The sequence below is a fragment of the Anopheles bellator genome, chromosome 2 (assembly GCF_943735745.2).
Source record: "Anopheles bellator chromosome 2, idAnoBellAS_SP24_06.2, whole genome shotgun sequence".
NCBI classification, from domain to species: Eukaryota; Metazoa; Arthropoda; class Insecta; order Diptera; family Culicidae; genus Anopheles; species Anopheles bellator.
This window is the reverse complement of record NC_071286.1, coordinates 58,480,497-58,506,543: the sequence shown is the minus strand read 5'-3', so window position 1 is coordinate 58,506,543 and position 26,047 is coordinate 58,480,497. Positions and strand designations below refer to the sequence as shown.

The 26,047-nt window shown below is 45.2% G+C and overlaps 4 protein-coding genes and 5 non-coding genes across 9 annotated transcripts in view; 2 read left to right on the top strand and 7 right to left on the bottom strand.

Moving 5' to 3' along the window:
• The window catches only part of LOC131210428 (nuclear receptor coactivator 2), a 127,002-nt gene extending 124,054 nt beyond the window's left edge, over positions 1–2,948 (bottom strand). The window contains 1 exon segment of the mRNA XM_058203676.1: positions 2,931–2,948. The gene's annotated coding sequence lies outside the window, so the exon portion shown is untranslated.
• A 1,701-nt stretch (positions 2,949–4,649) lies between these two features.
• On the bottom strand, positions 4,650–5,706 carry LOC131210246 (coiled-coil domain-containing protein 43). The gene is made up of 3 exons (XM_058203459.1): positions 5,491–5,706; positions 5,093–5,317; positions 4,650–5,031 (listed from the first exon to the last, which is right to left on the bottom strand). The coding sequence occupies exons 1-3, from the start codon at positions 5,641–5,643 to the stop codon at positions 4,789–4,791; spliced, it is 621 nt and encodes a 206-aa protein (XP_058059442.1). The 5' UTR covers positions 5,644–5,706; the 3' UTR covers positions 4,650–4,788.
• A 1,032-nt stretch (positions 5,707–6,738) lies between these two features.
• Positions 6,739–8,300, top strand: LOC131208779 (46 kDa FK506-binding nuclear protein-like). Its single transcript, XM_058201665.1, has 2 exons — positions 6,739–6,921; positions 7,104–8,300. Exons 1-2 carry the CDS (start codon positions 6,912–6,914, stop codon positions 8,210–8,212), a joined length of 1,119 nt encoding a protein of 372 aa, XP_058057648.1. The 5' UTR covers positions 6,739–6,911; the 3' UTR covers positions 8,213–8,300.
• A 317-nt stretch (positions 8,301–8,617) lies between these two features.
• On the bottom strand, positions 8,618–8,690 carry Trnaa-agc (transfer RNA alanine (anticodon AGC)). The gene has a single exon. It is a non-coding gene; the product is annotated as a tRNA-Ala (tRNA).
• A 2,234-nt stretch (positions 8,691–10,924) lies between these two features.
• On the bottom strand, positions 10,925–10,997 carry Trnak-cuu (transfer RNA lysine (anticodon CUU)). Its single transcript has one exon. It is a non-coding gene; the product is annotated as a tRNA-Lys (tRNA).
• A 1,445-nt stretch (positions 10,998–12,442) lies between these two features.
• On the top strand, positions 12,443–12,515 carry Trnak-cuu (transfer RNA lysine (anticodon CUU)). The gene has a single exon. It is a non-coding gene; the product is annotated as a tRNA-Lys (tRNA).
• Positions 12,516–13,798: 1,283 nt separating this feature from the next.
• Positions 13,799–25,457, bottom strand: LOC131212427 (disintegrin and metalloproteinase domain-containing protein 10; the record flags this gene model as incomplete). Its single annotated transcript, XM_058206285.1, has 11 exons — positions 13,799–16,841; positions 18,121–18,469; positions 18,536–18,817; positions 18,921–19,162; positions 19,248–19,770; positions 19,852–20,086; positions 20,155–20,312; positions 20,381–20,530; positions 21,877–22,388; positions 24,883–25,174; positions 25,257–25,457. Coding segments are annotated over 11 exons (3,063 nt in total), but the record flags the coding sequence as incomplete, so codon positions are not given.
• Positions 17,115–17,187, bottom strand: Trnaa-agc (transfer RNA alanine (anticodon AGC)). The gene has a single exon. It is a non-coding gene; the product is annotated as a tRNA-Ala (tRNA).
• Positions 24,031–24,112, bottom strand: Trnak-cuu (transfer RNA lysine (anticodon CUU)). The gene has a single exon. It is a non-coding gene; the product is annotated as a tRNA-Lys (tRNA).
• Positions 25,458–26,047: the final 590 nt, after the last annotated feature.

Here is a 26,047-nt window from a genome sequence, read left to right as displayed (position 1 = left end):
ATGTACGTCAAGGTGGTGATACTAACCTACAATACAAATAAATCATTAATACTAACAGGTCGATCAACCTTTTTCGATACGTTCGAAGTTTGCCGAAACAAGATTTTAGTCCATTCGCCCGCCTAGCCCCCGCCTATTCGGCAAGTACTGCGCAGTTTCACTAGCTGACGGCCTTTTCCCACCCGGTCCCCGATTGATGATAATTTCATTTCACCGTACGATTGTTTAATTTCTTCAAATCGGCATGCCAACGTAACACTCCAAATGCTAATCGCCATCAGCCAAGGGCCTCCTCCTCCTCCTTGGAATGCACTAGGCGCGGCAACGCGCAAGAATCTCCCTGGGCGCATAGTCCTCTCCGATGCGCCGCAACTATGCCGCAAAAACGCAGCAAAAATGCTCACACGGCAAGGCCGCGTGGTGAAACGAATGTTATCACTTGATTTACGGTGGTCATAAAGTCGTGCCGTGCTTCTTTTTTCTGCAACCAAGCGCCCACTAGCCCACCTTACACGTAATACATATCCCCCCGCGCCATTAGCTAATTAATCATATTAATTAGCATAAGGCATTCGGCGGATCGCCAGCCTGCCGAAACACACTACCCCTTTGCAAGTACATCGCTGACCCCCGTTAGCCGTGGAAACGGTGCCAATGCCAGATTGAGGCACGCTCTCTCTCTCTCTTCCTAGCTCTCTTTCCCACTCTTGGCCATGTGTTTTGGGGGGGTGAAGAGGCTGTTTGGCCAGCTGGTAGGTAGCTGGTGGCATATCCACATCATGTGCGCTCCCCGGAAATCCCACCCGAAAAACAGCTGAGCATTGAAGGGCACACGCGCAGGCCGGCAGCAACAGTCTCTCGGGCCCATCGCGAAGCGGGAAAATATTTGCGGAATAGAAAGCGAAAATTCAATTCAACGGTCGGTGAGATTCTTGGCCACCCTCATATGTTGTCTGCGCTTGCGGGGCAACGCGAAAAATTATACGCATCTGCGCCGCGCGATCCTTACTATTTTTAAATCATTTATCACCACCAGCAGCAGCACCATGGCGACCGTGGCAGCCAATGGGGCACACGCATTCCATGTGTTAAATTAAGATGAGCCACCTCTATCTACGTTCTACTGTTTTTGCCATTTGCCAACGCACGGCACGTGAAAGCGTAGTGGGTCTTAGAAATAGAATGGCTGCGGGGCTACGACAGACAGGATTCCTCCACCGAACCCGAACGATCGAAAGAAATTTAATTTATATCCTCTTCAAAGGGCTTTCGTTTCAAAACAAAACTACAAACACCCACACCACCCCATCAAGGATGCGACGGGCGGTGGGGGTTTTGACGTCGGCACTCACACCATTGCAAACTCCGGTACGGCAGCGCCCTCTCGTGGTGATCTTGCAATGGTACTCGCGAGTTTCACTGTGTTTCGCAAAGTGAGAGAATGGCCCTCCCCCCGGATTGAATGAGAACACTCCGCCGGGCGGACAGGCGCCTGTGTGTGTGAGTGACTGGCAAAAACGTAGATTGCCAGCAGATGGCTTCAAACGCTACGATAATGGGCACTGAGTACTCTTGGCAAATGTATGTTATTATGCGCCATAATACACAGAAGAGTGGAGCATATTGTGTGGGGCTTGCGTTTACCGCGTTGTTGCCGCGTCAACCAGCCCGACCCACCACCCCCCGTCTACAGTGGTAGTGCGTCTATCATAGTAGTGGAGTCCGCAATACTACCAACCAACTATAAACCGTCGGCAAACGGGAGAGAGAGAGAGAGAGAGAGTTGAATACGAGTGAAATAAAATGCCAACGCAACCGGTTCTGTGTTGGTATGTTGCGCTTGGTAAATTACGTAATTCTTTTTTTTGATTTTGTTTCGTTAAATTTTCACCGCAATCCCATTGGTTCGCTCGACGTTCGATAAAAAGACGTAAAATGTTAAACTATTGTGTAGTAGTTTGCTAGAAACTAGAAGTTATTAGAAGCTGAATTTTAAAAAAAATTGCTCACTAAATCGGCAATTGCGCACAGCAATTGCAAGAAGATTCAAAATAACGCTTTTTTAACTTTATCACCAGCCCCTAGTAACACCGCCTGCTATTATCGCATTCCGTGTGTCGCATGAAATTGAAAATCACGACCTATCATCCTACGTTTCTCGGTGTCACTTTTCAGGGGAAAAGTGCTCGAACGGTGTTGGGGTGGTGGAGCTGCTCGAAATAAAAACCCCCCGAGCGAAAGCTCGAGGAAAAATTGTGTAACCACGAGCAAGAAACACAACAGCGAGAGAGAGAGAGAGAGGGATAGCAGCAAAGACCCGAGAGAGAGAGCACCATGCTGGCGTGCGCGAGAGTGAGAGAACGAATCTTGAATCATTCCTAAATAATAATACATCGCCCCGTCGCCGCGCCGCCGCCGCCGCTCTTTTATGCTCCCATGAACATAACTACGCACGCACACCAGCACACCCGCTACTAGCGAGCGAGCGAAGGAAAAAGGAAAGCTTGTAGAAAAAAAATTAAAAGAAAATAAACATAGCCAACTACTAAATCAATTCTCAGCGCGTGCACGCACACGAAGCCACAACAGTACGCACAAGGCAGAGCACACAAATCGATCATGTCCGACCGAAGGATCCGTGCGTGTCGTGCAACGCAAAAAAACGCAAAAGGAAAAGTCCGGTTCGGAGGAGCGAACCAATTATTCCACCGATAACAAATACCGGACGATGCGATCCTTGAAAACTCCGGCTAAGGCACTGCACCACCCACAACACCGCTCCCTTGTGTGTGTGTGTGTGTGTGTGTGTGTGTGTGTGTGTGTGTGTGGGTGTTTGTTTTTGTTTATTTATTACACACGACACATCGGCGCGGCCAACCGGCCAGCTATCCGGAAAATGTGCGACATTTCGGGCCCTTTGCTGAACTTACCTTTGCGGTTTATTTGCATGCTATTCCAGCGAAGAAAAGGATCCGATCGGCGGTCCCCAGCGTTTCCAAGGGTCTTTCGCAAGCCTCTCACTGTCAAAGCAACCAAAGTAACTAACACTCAGCGTTTCCGGCGCTTCGTTCGAATGTCAGCAAACGTATTCGGGTGTTTGATAGTGCGATTTATTTCTGCGTTTCACAACAATTTGCTCGCTCCGTTGTAGAACCGTTTCGTACAGTAAACACAGGGCTGCGACGCCAAACACAAACACTCAAGAAACGGGCACAAAAAACACACGAAGTCACACTACCACTCGCCAGATTCACGCACGGATGCGCTACGGAAAACATAAATATTATGAACAGAGAGGCTGGCGGGCTCACGAAGCGAAGGTAGGTTCCGGAATACTCGTTTTTCCTTTCTTCTACCGATTCCGTCACGCACAGGTACGTCGCCCAAACATTGCACACTGTCGCTCACCGCACACTCTTGCACTCGAGCACTACGCCTACTACGAACACTGCGTCAACGGCCGTCAACACATTCCCAGAACAAGAACCGTCGTCCTGTATCCATCGTCATTGCTGCAATCATCACACTTAGTAGGCAATGCATTTCGGCTTTCGGGTTTGACTTTCCACGGTGGGCCGATCTATTCCAGTGGCTCACCGGAGCCTGTGTTGATACTTGTTGTCTCACAGAACGATACCGTAAACGCACACTCTCACAACTAGACGGCACTATTGTGTCTGCGGTGACAGCATTGGGCCTTGGGCCAAACTACTTATCCTTTTTTGGGCCCCTCAGACACACACATACACAGAAACATGCGCTTTACGCACACAACAACAACAGCCCGGGGATCGACAACACACTGCACTGTGTTTTACGTTTCTCGCCAAGTTTGACACCAAAGGCAGCAGGGCAACCGGAGACCGGAGACGGGAAGAAACCTGCTTCCCGGAGCGGAGTATGAGATGGTACTTTTAGGACCTTTGTTTTGGGGGTGCTTCGTCCCGTCGTCCGTTTGCGCAATTCTTCACTCGCGGCCTCACGGTTCGCTCGAATTGAGGTAATTAGGGAGCCACTACGCAACACGCCATACAACAGAAAAGGAAACAATTGTTTCGTACCCCACACTCTAGCACTGGTGCTGTTAACTGAGGCGTGTTTTGGTAAACGGACACACGGACACAAATCTGAGCCCCTACGCACAGAGTGGGGGGGGAAGTAGGTGTAGGTGAAAAATCTCGATCCAGCGACTGCGACTGCGATGACGACGGTGCGCGGCCAATGTTTTTGCGTTTTCAGGCTGCGGTTTTCGTTGCACAGAAATAGTTCACCGTAACGACTTTCCGCGAATCACAAACGCGCCTTCCGAAACGTTAAATAAACAGCGAGTTTTGTCGTAGCAGAAAAACGGGCCCACAAAACTCAACACTCAACTCTACGGCCGATTGGTTGCGAATACGACGACGAATCAAAACGAATATGGCCGATTATTGAGCAGTCGAGCAGTCGAGCCCGAATTCCGAAACTGCGTGAATGAGATGGAAAAAGAGTGAACTACTCGAAAAGCTGACGTAGCTCAGTTTTCGGTGTTTTGAAAGTTTTTTTTAATGATTATAAAAATTTAAAGCCCATGTGAGTTAATAGTTAATATGGGTTTTCATGCGGCTCATCGGAAAATTATGCTGATGTACATTTTTGGATAATAACCGATCTGAAGCCTACAATCCGTATATTTCCGTAGTTTCGTATATTTTGCATCACTCAGGAGGGAACACAGGGAGGGAGAGAACATCAGGCACTGGCACAGTGCTCGATTGAAACAATAAAAAACCGTACTAACTGTTGTTGCTACCGCCTCCGTTCACCTTTGACGGTTTTTCGCTTTTCTTTCTTTTCTTCGCGCAACTGCCGTTGCTTCTCTCGATCCTGCTTGTCCTTTTCCTTCTTTTGCTGGCTCTCTAGTTTCGCCTGCTCACGTTTCTCTTTGGCCAGAGCCAGTACATCTGCAAAGTTTGTGTTTTTGACCAGCTTCGGATCGGAAGAACTAGCCCCCCCTTCCTCGTCGGCATCTTCATGATCGCTTTCGGAGAGCTGAAAAACAGATCTCGTGATTGTGCCGTGATAAAAGTGCCACACGCCGTGCCGCACTCACCTGGCTGTATTGTGACAGTATCTGCTCCTTGATTCGCCGTTCCTCTTCGGTGTATTCGCGCTCTTCTACCTTGGTGGCCAATTTTTGTCCCTCCAACAGTTTGGCCAGACGCACTTCAACGTCCATCGTCGGTTTGAAGGAACCGGTACCGGTGGCCGACTCTCGGTCGTGGCAAATCTTCCACTTGTCGAGTATTTCTTTGATGAACGGTTCCAGATCTGTTTCCTACCGTCCCGGGGCCAGCCCCAAACAAAACAGCAAACAAAGGAACAGAGACAAACGGAAAATGAGATGCTGGCCTTCCTCCCACATTGATGGTTGCTGATGGCGCACGGTGCGTCCGCTGGCACAGGCACGGCGAACATTTTTCCCAATACTAGAACAAAGAGTTAACGTACAATGATTGCGCTGAGAATACCCTCCAATGCTTCCATTTTGTCCTCATCGTTTTCATCTCCTTCGAGGATGCCGGTTATGTAGGAGCCAAACACACTCTCATCCGCGTTGGAAGATTTCAGTTTCGAGCTCAGCCAGCTGTTGAATTCGCCCATCTTGCCGCTATATTTATGGGTTTCGTGCGATCGGAAAATTTGGTTGGTTGAAAATTTTTCTTGGTCTTTTTTTGTGTTTTTCTAATTTATTTGACAGCTTCTATTTATAGCAGTTTGGAACTCGAAATAAAATTGCTATAAAAAAGTTGCTCGAAACTGCAGGAAATGTTAAATTAATTTGAGCAACACAGGGTAACCCATAACATGAGATTTTGTTTGAAATTTTGTTTGAAAAAATTTGAAATTAATTTTTCCTTGGTCTTATTTTTATATTTTTCTAATTTATTAACTGATCATTCCGAGTCTGGATCCTGTAAGAGACCAAGGACATTTACACACCAGCAAATACTTCGCGAAATTTTCCATTCTTTAAAACGCATTGCAGCGACACTTATCCAGAGAATCCAAGCGCGATTTGCAAGCCGAACACAAATACGATGGAAATTTGGCCAATAGCTTCATCTGTAAAAAGATGCATTGTATATAAATGTCGTTTCATAAAAGCAGGAGAAAATTATATTTAAGAAGGACATATTACCTCAAAAATTTTGTAGGTAAGATTTTTTTCAAAAGATACAAAGCCTCGTTCATCGGAAGTAAGCGCCATCCTTCGACAGAACAAGATGTTTAGAAGTTTTCGAAGTCCTCGTTCCCATTTCGACTGAAACAGTTTATTACAGAGGAAATTTGCCGCGTTGCGATTGTTTCCCTTAACTGGCCCATTCGCATTAAGCCCCTCACATTGATTCTCAGTCCCTAACTTATCTGTCCTGTCTTCACTAATTTTCCTAACGAAAACCCACCAAAACCAACCCTGAAGGAAATGTTGAAACCACATAACAATCGTAACCTTTTTTAAGAAAATGAAGAGAAATGAACAATTTAGAAAAAAAAGATTTTCATAAAGAAAAATGAACAATATTCACTAACTAATCTAACTGTAGAATCAATTCGAATCTAACTGTAGAATCAATTCGAAATTCGAAATTGTACTTCGAAATTGCTCGAACTTCGATTGCTGCAGGAACTGCAGAAACTGCGGAAACAGCAATAACTGCTTATTGGCCAGCTGACAGCAAATCTGTCAAGCAGCTTCCCGGTCAAAACCAGCCTGAAGCGTCATTGAACCGGTCGAATCGTGAAACAGCGTGCTCTTTACACGAAAAAAGCGTGTTCCGCGTGCCATTGCCTGTTGTAGCCCCGAAAGTAGAACTCTGTGTGAAATTGTTCGTCTGGTTTTGTTCAAACAGCATTAAAAACGTACAAACATGTTTTGGGGTAAGCATGATCCGCCATTGCGTCGCCGACTGTGCCACCCCATGTGGTTAACATGAGGCACCGGTGCTTTCGCCATGGAAGATTCGTTCCGCACCGAATTTCGATATGAGTTGTTCGTTCCCGTTCAACTTGTTGCTCGCTTTGTGTGCTAATCACCTGCAATGTTCGGTTCTCGTCCGTAGGACTTATTATGAAGGAGGGCAAGAAGTACTCCAAAGTGGTGGAGAAAGACTTCCAGCTCACGAACGCGGCGCTCGATCTGAACGGCGTGACCGGCGACGTGCAGGTTCTGCTTGGAACCGAAAACGTCACTTACCTGCTCTGCACACTCAACAAACAAATTCCGCAGGTGCATCTGGACAAACACTTTGAAATCGGCGAAGAGATCTGTTTTTCGATCAAGGGCAAGGGTGTGGTACACCTAACCGGAAATGTCATCGAGCCCGACGGTATGGATGATATGGACGATGACGACGACGAGGGGGAAGATGAGCAGGAGGAGCTCGTCGCTTCGAACGGCTCCCGTGGTGCTAAGGAACGCAATGCCAAGAAGGTGGCGCAGGTGAAGGTAGCGGAAAAGATCGCTTCCGGCGAGGTTTCCTCCGAAAGCGACGAGGACGATGCCACTTTCAACGGATCGGCCCTGGACGAGAATGCCCTTAACGGAGAAGACGACGATGAAGAGGAGAGCGACGACGAACCAGAAGGCGATGGCGAGGACGATTTGGAGAGCGACGACGACGAGGACGACGATTTGGAGAGCGAAGACGACGAAGAAGAGGACGAGGACGATGACGAGGACGAAGATGAAGATGTCGAAGAAGAGGAACTAGAGCCGAAAGCGAAACAGCAGAAGTTGTCCGCCGATAACAAAGCCGCTCCGCAAAACGGCAACGCGAAGGCGACACATTCCAAGGAAGCTCCGAAGAAGCAGCAACAACAGCCATCCGCAACCCGTACACTACAAGACGGATTGGTCGTGGAAGATTTGAAGGTTGGCTCGGGGCCGGAAGCGAAGCCAGGCAAGAAGGTGGCTCTCTACTACGTGGGCCGCCTGAAGTCGAACAACAAGGTGTTCGATAGCACCAACCAGGGCAGCGGCTTCAAATTTAACCTCGGGCGCGGTGATGTGATCCGAGGATGGGATCTTGGCGTGAGCGGAATGAAGTTGGGCGGCAAGCGGCGGCTGACCATTCCCCCAAAGTTGGCCTACGGAGCGAAGGGTAGCCCGCCAGTCATTCCGCCCAACAGTACGCTCGTCTTCGACCTTGAGTTGAAGAAGGTTTTCTAAAGTATCTTTTCTCTTTTCCGTTCTTTTCTTTCAATGTACTATTCTCGTTCTTTCTATATCATATATGTAATAAAGGCATTTAGCTGCCGATGACACAAACAGGCGTTTCCTTTCATTTGAGTATAATCTGCCGGATGTGGAGTTCCATGAACCAGACTTTATTGTTCGTGTTCCTGTCGTTTTGAGCGACAAGTTGCAACACGTTCATGCAGTCACTGTACATGTTAAAATCTCAAACAATACAGTTAGCTTAAATGACGATAGGCTATCGATCTGAAAAAGAACTAATTATATACGAGTACTCATATTCATCATCGCACTTAAATTTGCCGTTCGTTTAAATGAAGGAAAAACACATGGTAAAGTAAATTCAATCGTACATAACAAAAAAATCAAAAATTGATCTGGAGATGCGGGGTATCGATCCCCGTACCTCTCACATGCTAAGCGAGCGCTCTACCATCTGAGCTACATCCCCTGATGTACGATGCGTGTCAAATAACCGTACTGGTCATACTTAAAACACTTATGTCACTAACTTAATTTATTCATCAGCATTGGCAACACACATTCGAAACCTTTTGTCAATAAGGGGGTAACTGAATATCATTGTTACTGATTTTTCCTCATATTATTACCCAATGGTGTCCTCTCAAGTGTATTGCTTGTTCATTATATCCAAGAGTAAATAATATTTTTCCTCTTAGTTTTTAACACTCCAACTTTACTCCATCAAAAACAATGTGCGCACTGCCACTCCAATAGCAATGCCTGCCATTGCCAGTTGATCCGTGATCACTTTCCATCTCGTAAGATACGCCCATCAACGATTAGCTTAAAAGTTTAATTATACTAAAATTTGTCAGTTTATTACACTTTATCCTGTCGCTGGGTTTTTCAATTTTTGGGATATATTCAAGAGTTTGGGGTTTATTTCTGGCACTCACTTACATACAAAAATGTCATAATTTAGAGTAAATCTTTACAGCCACTTCAGCCGATGCTCGTCTAGCGAAATGCTTTCGAGTGCATAATTTATTTTGTGGTCCTTTGCATCAATTAGATGCAATGTAATAATTTCTTCAGCAAATAGCGGTATTTGGGTACTGGTGTGTTTATTAAAACCAGACAACCGTGTTTATTTGGAATGACCAGACAACCGATCAACTCATTCGGTGCAAGCAATTGAATCAAAACACAAACACTAACAAAAATGTGTAACATACCAACGGTCTATTGCAGCAATGCGAACAATAGGAAAGTACTGCCGAACTGGTGTGCGATTGACCCAACGATGATGTTGAGCTTATGTTTTCGCGACTTTTCAAGTTTATTGTTTCAGTGAATGAACACCTGAAGTAGTGCTGCTATGCTAATAATGAAAGATCGTCATATTGTCGAAAGAAGCATTTCGGAAAGAATACTCCACTAAACTTCCTAACACTGCAACGAGATGCACAGGCAGGTACATGGATGTAAATTGACCACAAATGTGGAACAAGCTCGAAATTGCACACTATTATTTGTGTGAAGCCACGAGAAGTACTCTTGAGAAAACTTGAAACAATAGCTTGTGAACTTATTCAATAACTTCAAGCGAATGAGATGTGAAAAAGACGTGAGGGGAGAAGAAAATAGTATGTTTCTATTAATGTAACTATTTGTAAATGTTTGTAAATAGTGTTCGAAGTAAAAAGGAAAGTGACCGAGCGGAAGAAGCAAAGACGAGTTTGTAAACAGAAGTAAGCCACGAGAGAATACGGCAGACAAGCAGGAGAGACTGCAAGCGGAAAATTTAGGAAAAACAAATGTAAAAGGAACATTGAAGTGGAAGCCAGAATTGAATGATCGATGGGGTCCGATCGGGGTATGATCGATTTCATCGTCCAAGAATCTGACGGAAAAGTGAGAAGTCTGAAAGAGTTTGCATTAGTGATACAATAAAGGAAAAAAAAACCTACTGGAAAACATCTCAACCTATAAAAATAATGGTGTGAAGTTCTTTATTCAAGAAGATGATTCCGAAACCTCTCTGCAAGATGCTTTTGCATGTTAAAAACCGGTAAATATGCTACAAAAATCGCTCAAATAAAATGAAAAATACATTTGATGATAAGAATGCGGTGTTCTTCTGTGGACTCACAAAAGCATTGTAATTAATTAAAGAAACACACAGCTTGGAATTTCGTGAGCTCCAATGCACGTGACAAATATGCCTGTTATATTCTATAGTGTAGAATATAGTATAATGTGGTGAAGATCGCCGCTAGAGCGTATTTTTATTTGCACTTAGTATAGTAATTAGTGGCGTGCAAATAAAAATCGACTACTCTGTTCAGCGGGCTAGTTCGATCTCATCCTTTTTCCCTCATCCTTTTTCGTTCTCTCTCCCTTCTCACTCCTTTTCTCTCTTCTCTCTCTCTGCTCTTTCGCCTGACTTTCTCCGGCGCCCCCTAGTGCTCGCCGGTTGAACTAACGCTGTCGCTCGCTTGTTTGGCACCGGTGTGGAAGGACCCTAATAATTCGCAACAATGCCAAATGAGTTTTTGAAGCACGATTATGAAATCCTTCCAATGTAAGAAACCTAGTTTTTCGAGAAGAAACATAAAATAAATACAAATCGAGGCTCCTAGGAACCGTGTTTGCATTATTTTGTTGGAATCATAAGTTTAAACTATGTAACTTCATACTGAAACAGAAAAAAACTCAAAGCGCCCAACGTGGGGCTCGAACCCACGACCCTGAGATTAAGAGTCTCATGCTCTACCGACTGAGCTAGCCGGGCCAATGGCAATCTGGCGATAAATATCGTATTAGAATTCGTGGCGTAAACGTAAGCGTGTCTAACTACAAGGCACAAAACCGTTCTTCTGTCGCAAAATATTCCTCAACAATACTGATAATATTATAATACATCCTTTTTAAATTTCTATAGCCGCACTAACGTTTTCAGCTTATCTTCCATACCGTCTTTTCGCTTCAACTTCTGGTTTTGGGACTTTTTTATGTAGGAAAAATTATGAATAAACCAATTTAGTTTGATTGAAGGTTTTTTGCTTTCTAGCTTGTTTTCGACCAAATACGATATAGGCACTGTCAAGTTTCTATAGCCGCACTTTGCGTTTTGCTTCCGAGAGTAGTTTTCATAACGAGTTTTGCAATTACTTAAATGAATTACTTAAGTGAATTACTTAAATATGCCAAAAGGAAGTGTGCTAAGTGAAAAAGAAGAAGGATTGATAGAGGCATATAGGCTGGAGGGTGTTGCTATTCGAGAAATGGCTCGAAGAATAAAGAGATCCGATAAAGTGATCCGTAATTACTTAAAGAATCCTAAACGGTATGCAACTGCGCAGTGTACTCCGAAGAAAATCCAAGATGTCAATGAGAACCAAGCGGAACGTTGTTATATTGGCGTCAAAATCGACAACATCGCTATCAAAAATCAAATCTACACTGGATCTGCCAGTGAGCAGGGAAGCTATTCGCAAAGTTTTGCAAAACAGCCGAATATAACTTGAGCAAAACTGATTCAACAAGATAATGCTAGCATTCACACCAGTTCGACATCTAGAACATGGTTTGCTACCCATAACATCGATTTTCTTGGGTGGCCAGCGCGAAGTCCGGATCTAAATCCAGTTGAAAATGTCTGGGAATATTGGTTAGACAAACTATGTGGATAGGAAGCAATACAGCTCTATTAATTAATGAGTTTGAGGCATCCATTTTGGAAGCTTGGGAACAAATGGACCCAAAAATTTTGAAAAACCTGGTTGATAGTATGACAAACAGAATTTCCCAAGTCATTCAGCGATCAGGAAAGCCAACTGACTATGAAACCTTACAATAAATACAGAGACTTGAAAAAAATCCACACATATTGGTCATTTTATTAGATGCGGCTATAGAAACTTGACAGTGCCTATATCGTATTGGGTCGAAAACAAGCTAGAAAGCAAAAAACCTTCAATCCAACTAAATGGGTTTATTCATAATTTTTCCTACTTGAAAAAGTCCCAAAACCAGAAGTTGAATCGGAAAGGTGGTATGGAAGATAAGCTGAAAACGTTAGTGCGGCTATAGAAATTTAAAAAGGATGTATTATAATATTATCAGTATTGTTGAGGAATATTTTGCGACAGAAGAACGGTTTTGTGCCTTGTAGTTAGACACGCTTACGTTTACGCCACGAATTCTAATACGATATTTATCGCCAGATTGCCATTGGCCCGGCTAGCTCAGTCGGTAGAGCATGAGACTCTTAATCTCAGGGTCGTGGGTTCGAGCCCCACGTTGGGCGCTTTGAGTTTTTTTCTGTTTCAGTATGAAGTTACATAGTTTAAACTTATGATTCCAACAAAATAATGCAAACACGGTGTTCCTAGGAGCCTCGATTTGTATTTATTTTATGTTTCTTCTCGAAAAACTAGGTTTCTTACATTGGAAGGATTTCATAATCGTGCTTCAAAAACTCATTTGGCATATTTGTCACGTGCATTGGAGCTCACGAAATTCCAAGCTGTGTGTTTCTTTAATTAATTACAATGCTTTTGTGAGTCCACAGAAGAACACCGCATTCTTATCATCAAATGTATTTTTCATTTTATTTGAGCGATTTTTGTAGCATATTTACCGGTTTTTAACATGCAAAAGCATCTTGCAGAGAGGTTTCGGAATCATCTTCTTGAATAAAGAACTTCACACCATTACTTTTATAGGTTGAGATTTTTTCCAGCAGGATTTTGTTTCCTTTATTGTATCACTAATGCAAACTCTTTCAGACTTCTCACTTTTCCGTCAGATTCTTGGACGATGAAATCGATCATACCCCGATCGGACCCCATCGATCATTCAATTGTGGCTTCCACTTCAATGTTCCTTTTACATTTGTTTTTCCTAAATTTTCCGCTTGCAGTCTCTCCTGCTTGTCTGCCGTATTCTCTCGTGGCTTACTTCTGTTTACAAACTCGTCTTTGCTTCTTCCGCTCGGTCACTTTCCTTTTTACTTCGAACACTATTTACAAACATTTACAAATAGTTACATTAATAGAAACATACTATTTTCTTCTCCCCTCACGTCTTTTTCACATCTCATTCGCCTGAAGTTATTGAATAAGTTCACAAGCTATTGTTTCAAGTTTTCTCAAGAGTACTTCTCGTGGCTTCACACAAATAATAGTGTGCAATTTCGAGCTTGTTCCACATTTGTAGTCAATTTACATCCATGTACCTGCCTGTGCATCTCGTTGCAGTGTTAGGAAGTTTAGTGGAGTATTCTTTCCGAAATGCTTCTTTCGACAATATGACGATTTTTCATTATTTTTCAGCAGCACTACTTCAGGTGTTCATTCACTGAAACAATAAACTTGAAAAGTCGCGAAAACATAAGCTCAACATCATCGTTGGGTCAATCGCACACCAGTTCGGCAGTACTTTCCTATTGTTCGCATTGCTGCACTAGACCGTTGGTATGTTACACATTTTTGTTAGTGTTTGTGTTTTGATTCAATTGCTTGCACCGAATGAGTTGATCGGTTGTCTGGTCATTCCAAATAAACACGGTTGTCTGGTTTTAATAAACACACCAGTACCCAAATACCGCTATTTGCTGAAGAAATTATTACATTGCATCTAATTGATGCAAAGGACCACAAAATAAATTATGCACTCGAAAGCATTTCGCTAGACGAGCATCGGCTGAAGTGGCTGTAAAGATTTACTCTAAATTATGACATTTTTGTATGTAAGTGAGTGCCAGAAATAAACCCCAAACTCTTGAATATATCCCAAAAATTGAAAAACCCAGCGACAGGATAAAGTGTAATAAACTGACAAATTTTAGTATAATTAAACTTTTAAGCTAATCGTTGATGGGCGTATCTTACGAGATGGAAAGTGATCACGGATCAACTGGCAATGGCAGGCATTGCTATTGGAGTGGCAGTGTGCACATTGTTTTTGATGGAGTAAAGTTGGAGTGTTAAAAAATAAGAGGAAAAATATTATTTACTCTTGGATATCATGAACAAGCAATACACCTGAGAGGACACCATTGGGTAATAATATGAGGAAAAATCAGTAACAATGATATTCAGTTTGAGCCCTTTGCATATCCACTTATTGCCTAAAGGTTTTGAATGTGTGCTGTTTCAACGTTCGATTGTTAAATGATAAGGACTCGCGGGAGTATTAACTACACGTTTTCTGCAGTCCTTCTTTCGTGCAGTACCCTTTCTCACTTTCTTGTTGCTCTTTATTTTTGATCATTTGCTTGCTTCGCTGATTTCATTGAGCTTTTTATTCTGATTTTACTTTGGATGACTTCATTTTTATTGTATTGCGCATTTGATGGGGAACTTTTAGTTTTTCTATTCTGTTGTCTTATTTCATTTCTCTTTTCTCTTCTTGTTAGGTTTGTTCCTTTTTCATTTGTTTTTAGAAAAATATATATCACATGTATCCGCTTTAAATATTTTGTTTCTACTATGTCGCCACTTCCATTCTTCTTCACACTAGTGATCCTTCAATTTCCGTAACATTGTTTTTGTCCTGTCACTACGATCTGCTCACTGTTCCTTAACTAATCTTATGAACTAATATTCTGCTAACTTAATTTTTTTTAGCGACCCTTGTCGGCCGTTTCCTGTTGGGGCGGGGTTTAGGGAAGAAGCAGGAAACTAAGTAATGACTCAATATTAGTCAAGTGAGTGTGAATGTTTTGTATCGTTTTACATCGAAGTTTCCGAAGTTTAAAACAATTGTTTGCGCCTAACGTCATACCTCACTCGTAATGGTCGAATATATGTTCTGATACCTAGTGAACAGATAAAGTCTTGTTTCATTTTGATTTCTCTCCGAATTCACAAAAACAAAATTTCACTTATCTAAATGTTTGCACCTTAATATGTAAACGCTGCTTCAAAATGGGTTTTATTATTAATTCTCGCCTTTGTAAAATAGGAACGAAGAATAAAGGCAATACTAAATGTAGATTTGTTGAGATTGTGACAAAGGGGCGAGATAAAACAATAAATCCAAAATTTATAATTTAAGTTAGGACCAAGAGAAATAAAAGCCTGTCCGAACTGTTTAAGAAGGATACTTTTGAAGAAAATAACTGTGCTAACTCTCGAAATTCATTCCTCTTTTTCCAGAACACTCGAAACAATTCACACAACAATTTGCTACCCGCAGCTTCGAACATCGCTTCCCACGCCCCGGACTTGCTACGGTCTTGGTTCTACTATAAATACTCTGTTCGCGTGGTTATCTTTTCAACGGCATCTACTGCATCATCGCTGCAAAGAGCTAAGACTATGAGACAAAGGGGTCCTAAACTTTGTTGCCTGTTCCATAATTCCCTTTCCCTATCATAATTTCTTTTTCTTTTATACAATCAATTTCCCGTTTTCGTTTATTGTAAGTTTGCATTACATTTTGTTCATATTTGTTTTACATTGCTGGACCCAGAGGTGAATAATGTATTCGATTTGGATTGTGTATCTTTGTTTTACTCTTTTAAATAATAATCCTCTTACTTTCCAGTTCATTCAGGCATAACATTTCCTTTCCATTCTAGCTTCATTGATGCATTTCTTATTCGTCTATGGTCCACAACCAACTCTGCATCCACTGTTTGGAATTAACTCAAGTGTTTCGGGTTTTGTTCTTAATTCGGGCGACAAAGTGAAAAAATCCGACAACCAAGAGTATTTTTATGATTTAGTAGACTAAAAAACGAAACGTGTATATAAATGCCAAACATATAGAATGTCGAAAGTTCCTACGTCGCAGTGGAATGGATCCTTGTCTCGTTTACCTCACACGCTCACCTTTCATACATTCTCATCTCGGATGCGCATCTTTTCATCGGCTGCTGGTATCAGACAAATTCCATTATAATCGTGCCCTCGGGCAGCACCCGTACAACGAATAGATTCAATTAATTTAAACTATACATATGAGGAAAATTATCAATCGTTCGTTTCACTGTCTCAATGTGGGTAGTTGTGATGAATATCTTCCTGTTGAATGTTTGCTCTAACACGGTCTGCCAGCGGGAGTTATTTTGCATTATTTACCAGTGGATAAGAAGATCCATTATGACTGGGTCACATCTACTAGGATTCATCAACTAGCAACATTCCGCTCGGACCGAAATCTATTAACATACTATTCTTGGCCTATTTTTGGTCTTCTGAGTAGTGATGCTTTGACATAAAGTTTGAGAGAAACAATAATAAAAAATCTAGCACTCCTGTTGCACAGTATTTAAGCGAAACAGCAACGGACCTGATGTCGTCAGGGGAATGATGGCGATCTCGGGCAACAGCAGCGAGAGCGTAGAGGGGACGTTGATCGTGAAATCATTAATGAAATCGATGGCGAAGTAGCGGCGATGAAGGGCAGTTGTGACAGTGGAGGAAAGGTCGCTGTTGCACAGATGTGACCATCTTTCGGTTGGCTCTGTTGCGGTGGTATCCGTCCTGTGCTTGGTAGCGATCTTGTCAAACCTTGTTGTTGGGATAAAGACGCCTAGGCGGTTCGTAAATCCCCCGGTGGTCGGGGTAAGCTTCGGCGTACAGCTCCGCATTACTCATGCGGCTATAATTCTGCATTGCTGGCGCTATCGGAATAAAGAGCAAATAAGAATTACTAAATTCATCCGTTAAAAATGACTAGTACGAAGCGGTAACTAGTAGCATGATTTAATGATAGCTTCCGTTAAAGATAAGCATTATGAATGATTCCTGGTAATCATTTCCGTTGAAAACTTGGCTTGTAAAAATTGAAATGAAAATAAACTACAAGAATGTCAAATTTTTTTAACAAAATCTTATGTTTTTAGACGTATTGAAAAACACGAAGGGCACCATGTTGAGAAAAAAGTTCGTTCCATTGGAGATGCGGGGTATCGATCCCCGTACCTCTCACATGCTAAGCGAGCGCTCTACCATCTGAGCTACATCCCCTGATGAAAATCTTCAAGCTAATACTGCATAAGAGCACGGCCGTCGATACTATGGTGCCTCCTGGACTGTTTCATAACGCAGATTAAATGAACTGGTATTTATAGTTAAATAGTATTTATGACACTGAAAGATATGTTCTGTCTCTGAGAGGATGATGATGCATGGAAATGGTAGGAGTTGTTTTTCATTTTTTTAGGCGTGGTTAGTAATAAAACAAATGGAAACATGTTAGTGAATCAGTTACAACAAAGCAAAGTAATAGAGCACAAACTAAGAAACGAAAAACTATGCTTACTTTTGTCTAGTATACAAAATGCCGGAACACATGATGGCTCGAGACAAACAAAGGTAACAAACGCCAACTTCTCAGGCTCAGGATCAAAAATAAATGAATATCAAATTGGCCAACGAAGTGCACAAAACCGTAAAATGGATACTTGTAGGGATCGAATATGCAACAAACAGTGAGAGGAAACGCACTGCGCCCACATTTGGCTTCCAGTTGGGGATTGTACTTTTCGTTTGCTTGTAGTCGCGCGCTTGCAGTGCTTCTGTTTTGTCTCTTTCCGGGACCATATCTTTCCCTTCCCCTAGCGTCTCGCGATCTACTTCTTGTACGCAACTGTGGTGGCACTCGTCGAATTGTTGGCAGCACGACCCGTTTCACGGGAACCAGAATTTGCTTTACGGGAATGGTGCTTACTGTGATGGCCTAAAAAGCGAAAAACAAAGGTCGGATCGGGAAAACATAAAAATAAACGCAAAATAGATAAACAAAATTAATAGGAAATATTATAAACTATAAAATCGTGCGCTTCATCATGCAAGCAATCAATATCATGGTAAGCGGGCACCACAGGCCAACGAAATGCTCGAATGAAGCAAATGATTGACACGCAAAACGGTTTTGTGTGGATCGAAGAGAGAACACACCTTTCGGTGGGTAGTATTGTTGGCCACGGCCTTCGCCATACCCATGTGCTGGCACGCGGGAGCTATTTGATGGTCGACTGTTGCCGGAGGACGAGGAAGTATGACCGCCACTGCCGCTGACGCCGCCACTGACGCCATTACGAATCTCTCCGTGGCCACCGCCATCGGCGCCACGCGTTCGACCACCTGCCCCTCGACCTGCCCCTCCATTTCGTTGTTCCCCACTGCGTCCTCCGCCACCACCACCACCAACAGCACCACCTCCGGTAGCAGTACCCGCACTCCTTGACCGTTCACCTCTGGGCACAGGAACACTCCTGGGCCCGGCACCGTTATGATGATGTCGACGCTAGACACGGGGAGATATGATTAGAAATTGGAACATACATCAACGCTTGGCCGCGGTAACCATTACCATCATTCGCAGCGTGTTCATCGGACGGCGTAACGTGTCCGATATGCGGTACGCGGCCGCTTTCTTCGGATTCGAGCTGGGTGTGTGAACCGCGCAACACTTGATGAAGATGCCCATCAGAATGATGAACACGATACCGACCGTACACACCACATACCAGCGTTCCGTCGCCCATTCGGCCACCGTCTGAAGCGTTTTCTTATTGAACAGCAGGTTCTTCAGTCGCACTAACGCCCCCTCGGCATCGACGGCACGGCACTTTAGGAACACGTCACAGTAGCCCTTGGAAAAGATGGAAACGAAATGGATGATGAGGATCGAAGTGAGTTTTACTTTTCTCTACCACAATAATCGCGGATTTAGATTTAGTATGCGGTATTGTTACCTGGAAGTTATCGCACGGTGACCCGGGTCGCAAGCTGTACCCACCGTCTGGAAGACCGTACTCTCGTGCGAACTCGCTCGTACTCCTACACGTGCTGGTATCATTGCCACTCTGGCAAGCGAGTTCGCACAGCTTCCGCTTGTCGATGTTCGGAATGATGTTGGATGTCAGGAAACACTCCGTCATGTTCCACAGCAAGCAGATCGAGCCCGAACACTCGCCTTTGATGCACAGCTGAGTGCCTGGAAAGGATACACAATCATTCAAGAAACATGATCACCACCGGAACCCATGGTCAATTTAGAGAGATCGCCACGATTCACCCACCATTGTTGCACTTTGTCTTATCATCGCGAGGTCGCGGTTCCGGACACTCTGGCGTCGTACCGTTGCAGGTTGAACCCCACGAGCACTCTGTCTCTTCCTTGCACGTGACCCTCGCGTCGGACGGTATAAAGTGGCAGGTGTTGCTATCGCAGCACGGACCCTGCGATGGACTGCACTGCGTTCGTGTCCGCCGACCGCAACTCTGGGCCGTCGCGTTTTCGATCTTCATCGCATCGGTCATCTCGCGAGGATAGCAACACTTGTCCATACATTCGTCCTCGTTGAAACCACAGTCGCACTCCTCGCCTATCTCCACGATCTTGTTGCCGCAGAACGCACCCTCCGACGCCTGGAAGCAGTTACGCTTCTTGCTCTCATCGATCGCATCCAGCACGTTCGAGATGTTGCGCACCGAGCAGGGCGAAAACTTGCCATTGTTAAGTCGAACTCCGCTGGTGGCGCTAGCGAACATTATGAAGTTTCCATTGTTGCCACCCGGCCGACACTCGGCTGGGTAATCGTGCTGGTTGTTTGAGGGATAAGAAATCGACAGAGAACTCTTAAATCTTAACACTTTAGTAGCGCCGGGGATGCTTTTGCTTACCGGCGACCCGAAATTATGGCCAATTTCGTGCGCAAGCGTCAACTGGGACACTTTCGGTGGGACGCGCGTGTTGTAGTTCACGAACGTGATAATGCCTGTGTTGAGCGAACGCTTCGTGCTCTGGTACATACCGCCGATTGTTTCGGTGTACGTCTTGTACTTCTCGCAGATGCCTCCGGACGCACCGGAAGCAGAGGCGACCCACGCTAGTCCGAGCGTACCGCCAGTGAAATCTCTGCGCGAAAGTAATAGATGGTTATTATCGTACAACTTGGCGTATTACATTTGCTATCGTTCGCTTACCGGTAAGTGAAAACGTACGCTAAGCAGAACGCTTCGTGGTTACCCAGAGAATGAAGATTAAGGAAATTGGATACGTCAATATTCTCCAGACACAGTGGGTTCGCCTCGTCCAGGCTGTCGTGGCAAGAGGAGTCGTCATCAATCTTTAACCGTTGAACCTAAAATGAGATGACCAGAGACAATGAAACAAAGATTGTCGACCGCCCGAACGGATAAGTTCTCTTACCTCGAAGCGAATGTTACGATGCTCAACTCGTCCATCGAACTTGGTGTTGCGGTAGATGTAGTTAACGGCAGTGATGTGGTGTATGATCAGCGAAAGGATTTCCTCGCGTGTCTTCTCCATCAACTCGACCTTCCGTGCACGGTGCAGATGCTGTAAAGGTTCGGGAGAAATAGATACCGAAAGATCCCACGATTTATTAAACTTCTTCCGCTGGCCAGCTGGCCCTGTAGCTCGTTAGTGATGCTCAGAGGTTTGTGGTATTGTTCATCCAAGACCTGTAAGTTTCCTTCTCTATCCTCCAACGGAAGCGGCGAAAGCATGTTGTATAGAAACGTCGAATAAAACTTACTGTCACCCTTCCTGTGCCCTTTCAAAACTTGACTAATTAGTCTCCAAATTAGTCGATTGTAGCAGAGGCCGCCGTCACGTCAACGGCGTGACGTGATTTATCGTCACTGGCCCTTTTCCAGCCATCCGGATCTGACGAATGTGGTCCAGGACGCCTCAGTTTCATTCGAGGTTGCTGATACCGCGACTACACAATGAAATATGTTTTCTCTCCTCTCATTTGAAAAGTGTGTATGTGTGAGGGAGAAAGTGCAAAAATCGAGTTGTGAACTTGTCCAACAGTTTTAATCCAGGATCGGATCGGATGCGGTGGATAGCATTTCATTTGGAAACCATTTTAGCCCGTAAAGGATGCGGGAGAAGCACCATCGGCCCAATCTTTCCCAGAGCATGCAAAAGGGGCGCTGCGGTTTTATTAGCAGGCCTCCCTCGTCGCAGGAGGACACTGCGTCGTATCATGACCTGCCCGTAGAGGAGCGCTCGAGACTCAGCTCGTACACCTCGACACACCGCAGATGCAGTGCACATGTTGTGGACGCTTCGACGTAAGGGCCAGTCTAACCACTGGTGGTCCACTCTTCTACCAGTTGCCAACCCCGACATCGTGACTCTCGCCTGTTGCAAACTGTGCCTCGCTTTCGGTTGTGGTCCGCAAACGACAATGCGATGTGACACGTTCATCGAGTGTGGCGAAGAAAAGTTGTGACAAGTTCACAAAAAGGGGATTGGTGGCACTGTGGAAGACTTCGGGCGGCTTCCATCCTCGGAGTTTGCTGAACACCATCATCATACGATGTGTGCTGTGGGCCAACATTACTGGCCACACTGGGCACCGAAGGGAAAAGGTGTGGCTGGGTGGGACTCGGGTCGCGTTGGATGCGGGCAGAAAGTGGACAATATTTTAATTAAAACAGACCACTAGAAATGATTACAGCTTAATATAAGTGAACTGTGGCACGATAAGGTCGCTGTACAAGGAGCGTTTGCACTTTTGCAACGGTGCGTAAGGAATTGTAAGCGAAAATTATGGGTTTTGCTTCTACACTCAGTTCAATTGATGATTTCAAAACATGGAGCCTTACGAACGACTTATACGAGCTTCGTTGTGCCTTTAGTCGAGTTTAGTCCGCGGAAAAAGTAGTACTCACGCTAACGATGCTATCCCGTATGTGGCTCCATAGCAGTGGGTCGGTCTGGATGTATAGTGAGCAGGTGTTCCGGTAGTCCTCCTTGGCCCGCGCAGCCCGTCGCGCTCGAATATGCGACTTCCAGTGCCACTCCGGGTCGCTGTCGGCATCGGCTGCCCCACGCCAGTTCGCCGCCTTCGAATATTTTTCGTGCGGAAACTTAAACTCGTACCCAGTTTCGATGATCCGGTTGTCCCGTGGCGGGGCTGCCCTTTCGTCCGGCGGCGACGCTGATCGTCGTTTCGTAGCCTTCGGGTTCCCATTCTTGTGTGGGGCATTGGTACGGTTTTGACGTTGCGGCTGTTGCTGACTACTGTTGTTGCCCTTTTTGGCAGGAATCGCTGCCGGTAGTTCTTCGTTGTCGTCACGGTCTGCCGCGGGCACCTCCTCTTCGTCTTCCTCGACAGCCGAATTCTGGATGCGGTCCATCCAGGCGGATACCTCATCGTGCACACCACAACCGGATGGGTGACCTACAAACAGGGACAATTTGGAGAACTATTAGGCTGAAATCAAAGATGAACTGATGCGATTACAGACAACCTCACAGCTTCCACAACTATATCCGGGCCGTTTGGCGCGAACTCAGGCCATGGCCGAAAGACCTGCACGTGCGCCGCGCGATAGGCGGAACCTAGATTCGCATGCAAATCAGGATGCAATTTTGATTAGGTGGTGTTCTCGCCTGCTTTTGCACGATAACTGCTTTTTTCGATTTGCTCTTCGCTACAAAAAAGCATCACCAGCCAGCCAACGGGGTATTATGTCGCGCCGGCCGACCATGCGCAGCGTTATGGTGAGCGCGAAAATCAATATCCCTACATTCATGACATTCATGAATAAATTTGAATATCACATTCCGGTGCTAGGTGCTGCGGTGCGACCAAAAGGGAATGAATGGGTTTTATGCAAAACTCACATCGTGCCCTCACGGGGTTTGAAGATCCTGTTCCGTTTCCGTTTCCCGTTTTCATTTGGACCTTCGCTTGCCTACTGTCGACCAAGCTGTGCGTTGCTGTGGACGAAAAACCGTCCCAGTTACGACGCATCGTCTCAGAGCTTCGATTGCGTTAGATGTTCGCTTAGTTAGATTCATCTCTAATCTCTGCTTGTTTGGTGTTTTTATTTTATGAATGTTGGTTCCAGCGATGATATAATCACGAATCTAATCCAGATTCAAGCGACCCAGCTCCAAAATTGCGAACGAAGCGATTATATGTAAGGTTGCGTTGTTCTTACTCTGTGGACTCTGTTTTCTGAAGAAAATGCTGATTTAGAACTCAATCAACTTTCAAACTGCACCAAAAAAGTCGAGAGTCGTTCTGATAACAACACATGATAACTTTTCCGGCGGTAAGGGGAAAACGTTCTTTGCGTGTGACTTAACCATATTCGTCCTTTCAATAGGACCCCACTGCGTAGTAGAATCACCACCATCATCGTTCTCACCGTCATCACCGTCGGGTGATGGATGAGTGTATCGGAGACCATTTTTCCTGAAAAAGGATCGTTACCGATACTATCTCTAGCAATTAAGGTTTCTTCCCTAAACGACTGCTGAACGATTGGGCCACATTAAAGGCGATGACCACACATCGCCCTGCTCCCCCTGTAGCTATCGACATTTCCGACGATCTTCGGACGATTCACCTGGGCTGGCGAGAGAGAGTTGTTTTGCGAAATCACCGTAGTTAATTATGGGTTGAAATCAGTCAGAAGTCAGCCGGCCAAATGAGGGTCGTTAAAAGAGTGCGTCAGCTGATTAATTTCTTTGCGAGTAACTTCAACCACACGCTCTGCTCAAGTAGGTGTTGGCACGCTTTCCCTTTCAAGGGTGGACCTATCACAGAGATTTGGATTTCATATCACTTGCACCACTCTTTGTACGGTACACGTTTTGGCCCCATTTAGTTTCGCCACCCTCCTCGGTTTCGAGTAAAATCTTTGGCGCAATCTCTTCGAGTCTTTCGTTCGCTCGAAAGCTTTGCATTGATGCGAATTGCAATCGGTTAATATCGAAGATACCCTATCATTCTTCTATCAATTTTCATTACCTACCAATTCCACATTTTTCAACCAGATAATGGAAGCTGAGGGGAGGAAAAAAGGATTGCACGCCCAAAACGTGGGGCTCGAGGCTCGAACCCACGACCCTGAGATTAAGAGTCTCATGCTCTACCGACTGAGCTAGCCGGGCTTGCTTATCACAGTCGATCGAACAGCATTTCACTCACTGCCCTGGTGCGCGTAGGTAATGAATTTTCAGTTGGAAACTCAGCACGTTCGGGTTTTCATGGGATCGGATTGCGACATATTTGTTCGCTGGGAATGCTGTCACAAAATGCTCAGGTGTAATGCCACCTACGGTGTTGGTCAATGTGTAGCTACGAATAAGAGGAAAGAAATTTGTTGTCCAGCATATAAACGTGCGACATATTAATCAATTCTTACGCAGGTCTGCGCCCGTACACCCACTGAATTACCGTTTCATCCATGAACTGTGTGCCTGTGTGTGTTGCGAGGGCGAGTATGTTATGCAGTGCGCAGAAAATTCGTCCCGATTCGTGTTGGCAAAATATGCTGCACACCCCTCCCGCTTGGCACACCGTTTATGTAATGCAGCAGGGCGCTTAACGTGAAGGGCCACCGAGAGCGCTTTTGTCGGCATTGCCGGCGTACCTGAGATCAGACAATATATAATTTTCCTCGCGCATAATGAAAGCTCCATTGCAAGCAGCTTTATGTGCCACCCGCCGAGAATGTTCCGAGAACACGAAAAAAAACGTGTACCTCGCCCGCGGATAGAGAGAGCGAGAAATAGAAGGGAGATGAACAATTTAAGAAGGAATTATGCTTCGCTGCGTTCGCTGCTGCAACCTCGTCTCTAATGACAAGCCACCCACGGACGCACACACAGTCGGATTGTTGTTGGGCGTTGTCTGTGACTGGTCTGTCTCGGTGGCTCACCTTTCCGCCGGTGGCGGTACGGGTCGTCGACGTGTTCGTCCTTGTAGATCACCGAATGGAACGGTGGCTCGTCGTCACCGATATGGTGCAACGGGTGCGTATCGGGATGGGACGACTCCCGAAAGTAGTGTTTCGCCCGCTCGACATGGTAGGTGCTGTCGCCGCTGATCATCTGACCCTCGAACACACCGTCGAAGATCGACCCAAAGACGTAACTGTCCGGCTCGCCGATCAGCTCACCGTGGTAGATGTGGGACGAATCGACCTGCACCGGTCCCTGGTCCGAATGTATCTGCCGAACGGGAGAGGGGGGAGAAAAGCATTAGCAGACGTAGCGGAAGACAGTGGCCGGCCTCTATCCACCGAAAACTCACCTCTAACTTATCGCTTATCGTGCTGAGATCACGTTTAAGTCTAATGTTAAAATCTCGTTCGTGGGCCCTAAAGCTAAGGTGTACATGATGATCTTTGGTGACCGATCGTTTCGCCCGGCTGTGACTAGCATGCAGGTGCTGGTGATCGTAGCTCAACTTCTCGTGGTGCGATATGTACTCGTTGAGGCGACGTGCTGCAAAAATAAAGCAAAAAAACGCGAGGAATGAAAGAAAAATCCGAATGAAAAATGTTTACCGTCACGAGCCACCGCCCCCAGGCAGCAACACAACGGCGGGGTCACTTGTTCGTTTACTTTTCGAATGGAAGCACCAACCGGAAATGTTGCCCAGAAGCTACAGAGGCTGACCACGTACCACAAAGCCACCCAACCGAAACCGATCTTGAACGACACCCACATTGTAATTCATCAATCGGCGATGATGTAATCCGGAGATCAAAGTGTAAGGTGCGGCACCAAGCGCTAGCAAACGGCACGCAGACCTTACGAGATGTGGCCTGCACTTAGATAAAAACATTTATGATGGAAGCGAAAAGCTGTTTACGACATTTGCATCAATTGCAGAGTGCACTTTGGCTACTCTCATCCATAAATTAGCGCCACCATCACCGGAGGTCGGAAAGCCGGAAAAGGACGATATGCTGAAGTCTGAAAAAACCGCCTCTCGATGCGGATCGCTACCGACGGAACATCGAAAAGGAACCTGGCGTGGTGTGCACTTTTCCGTTCGATTGCCGATCGACGGACGGTTCGCAGGAGGTGCTCCGAAGG

Excerpts from the sequence above, each read along its gene's own strand:
- LOC131210246 (XM_058203459.1), bottom strand. The coding sequence starts at position 5,643 with ATGGGCGAATTCAACAGCTGGCTGAGCTCGAAACTGAAATCTTCCAAC. Across the intron at positions 5,318-5,490 it reads GTATTCTCAGCGCAATCATT|GAAACAGATCTGGAACCGTT; the intron begins GTACGTTAACTC and ends CCGGGACGGTAG. Across the intron at positions 5,032-5,092 it reads TACTGTCACAATACAGCCAG|CTCTCCGAAAGCGATCATGA; the intron begins GTGAGTGCGGCA and ends TCTGTTTTTCAG.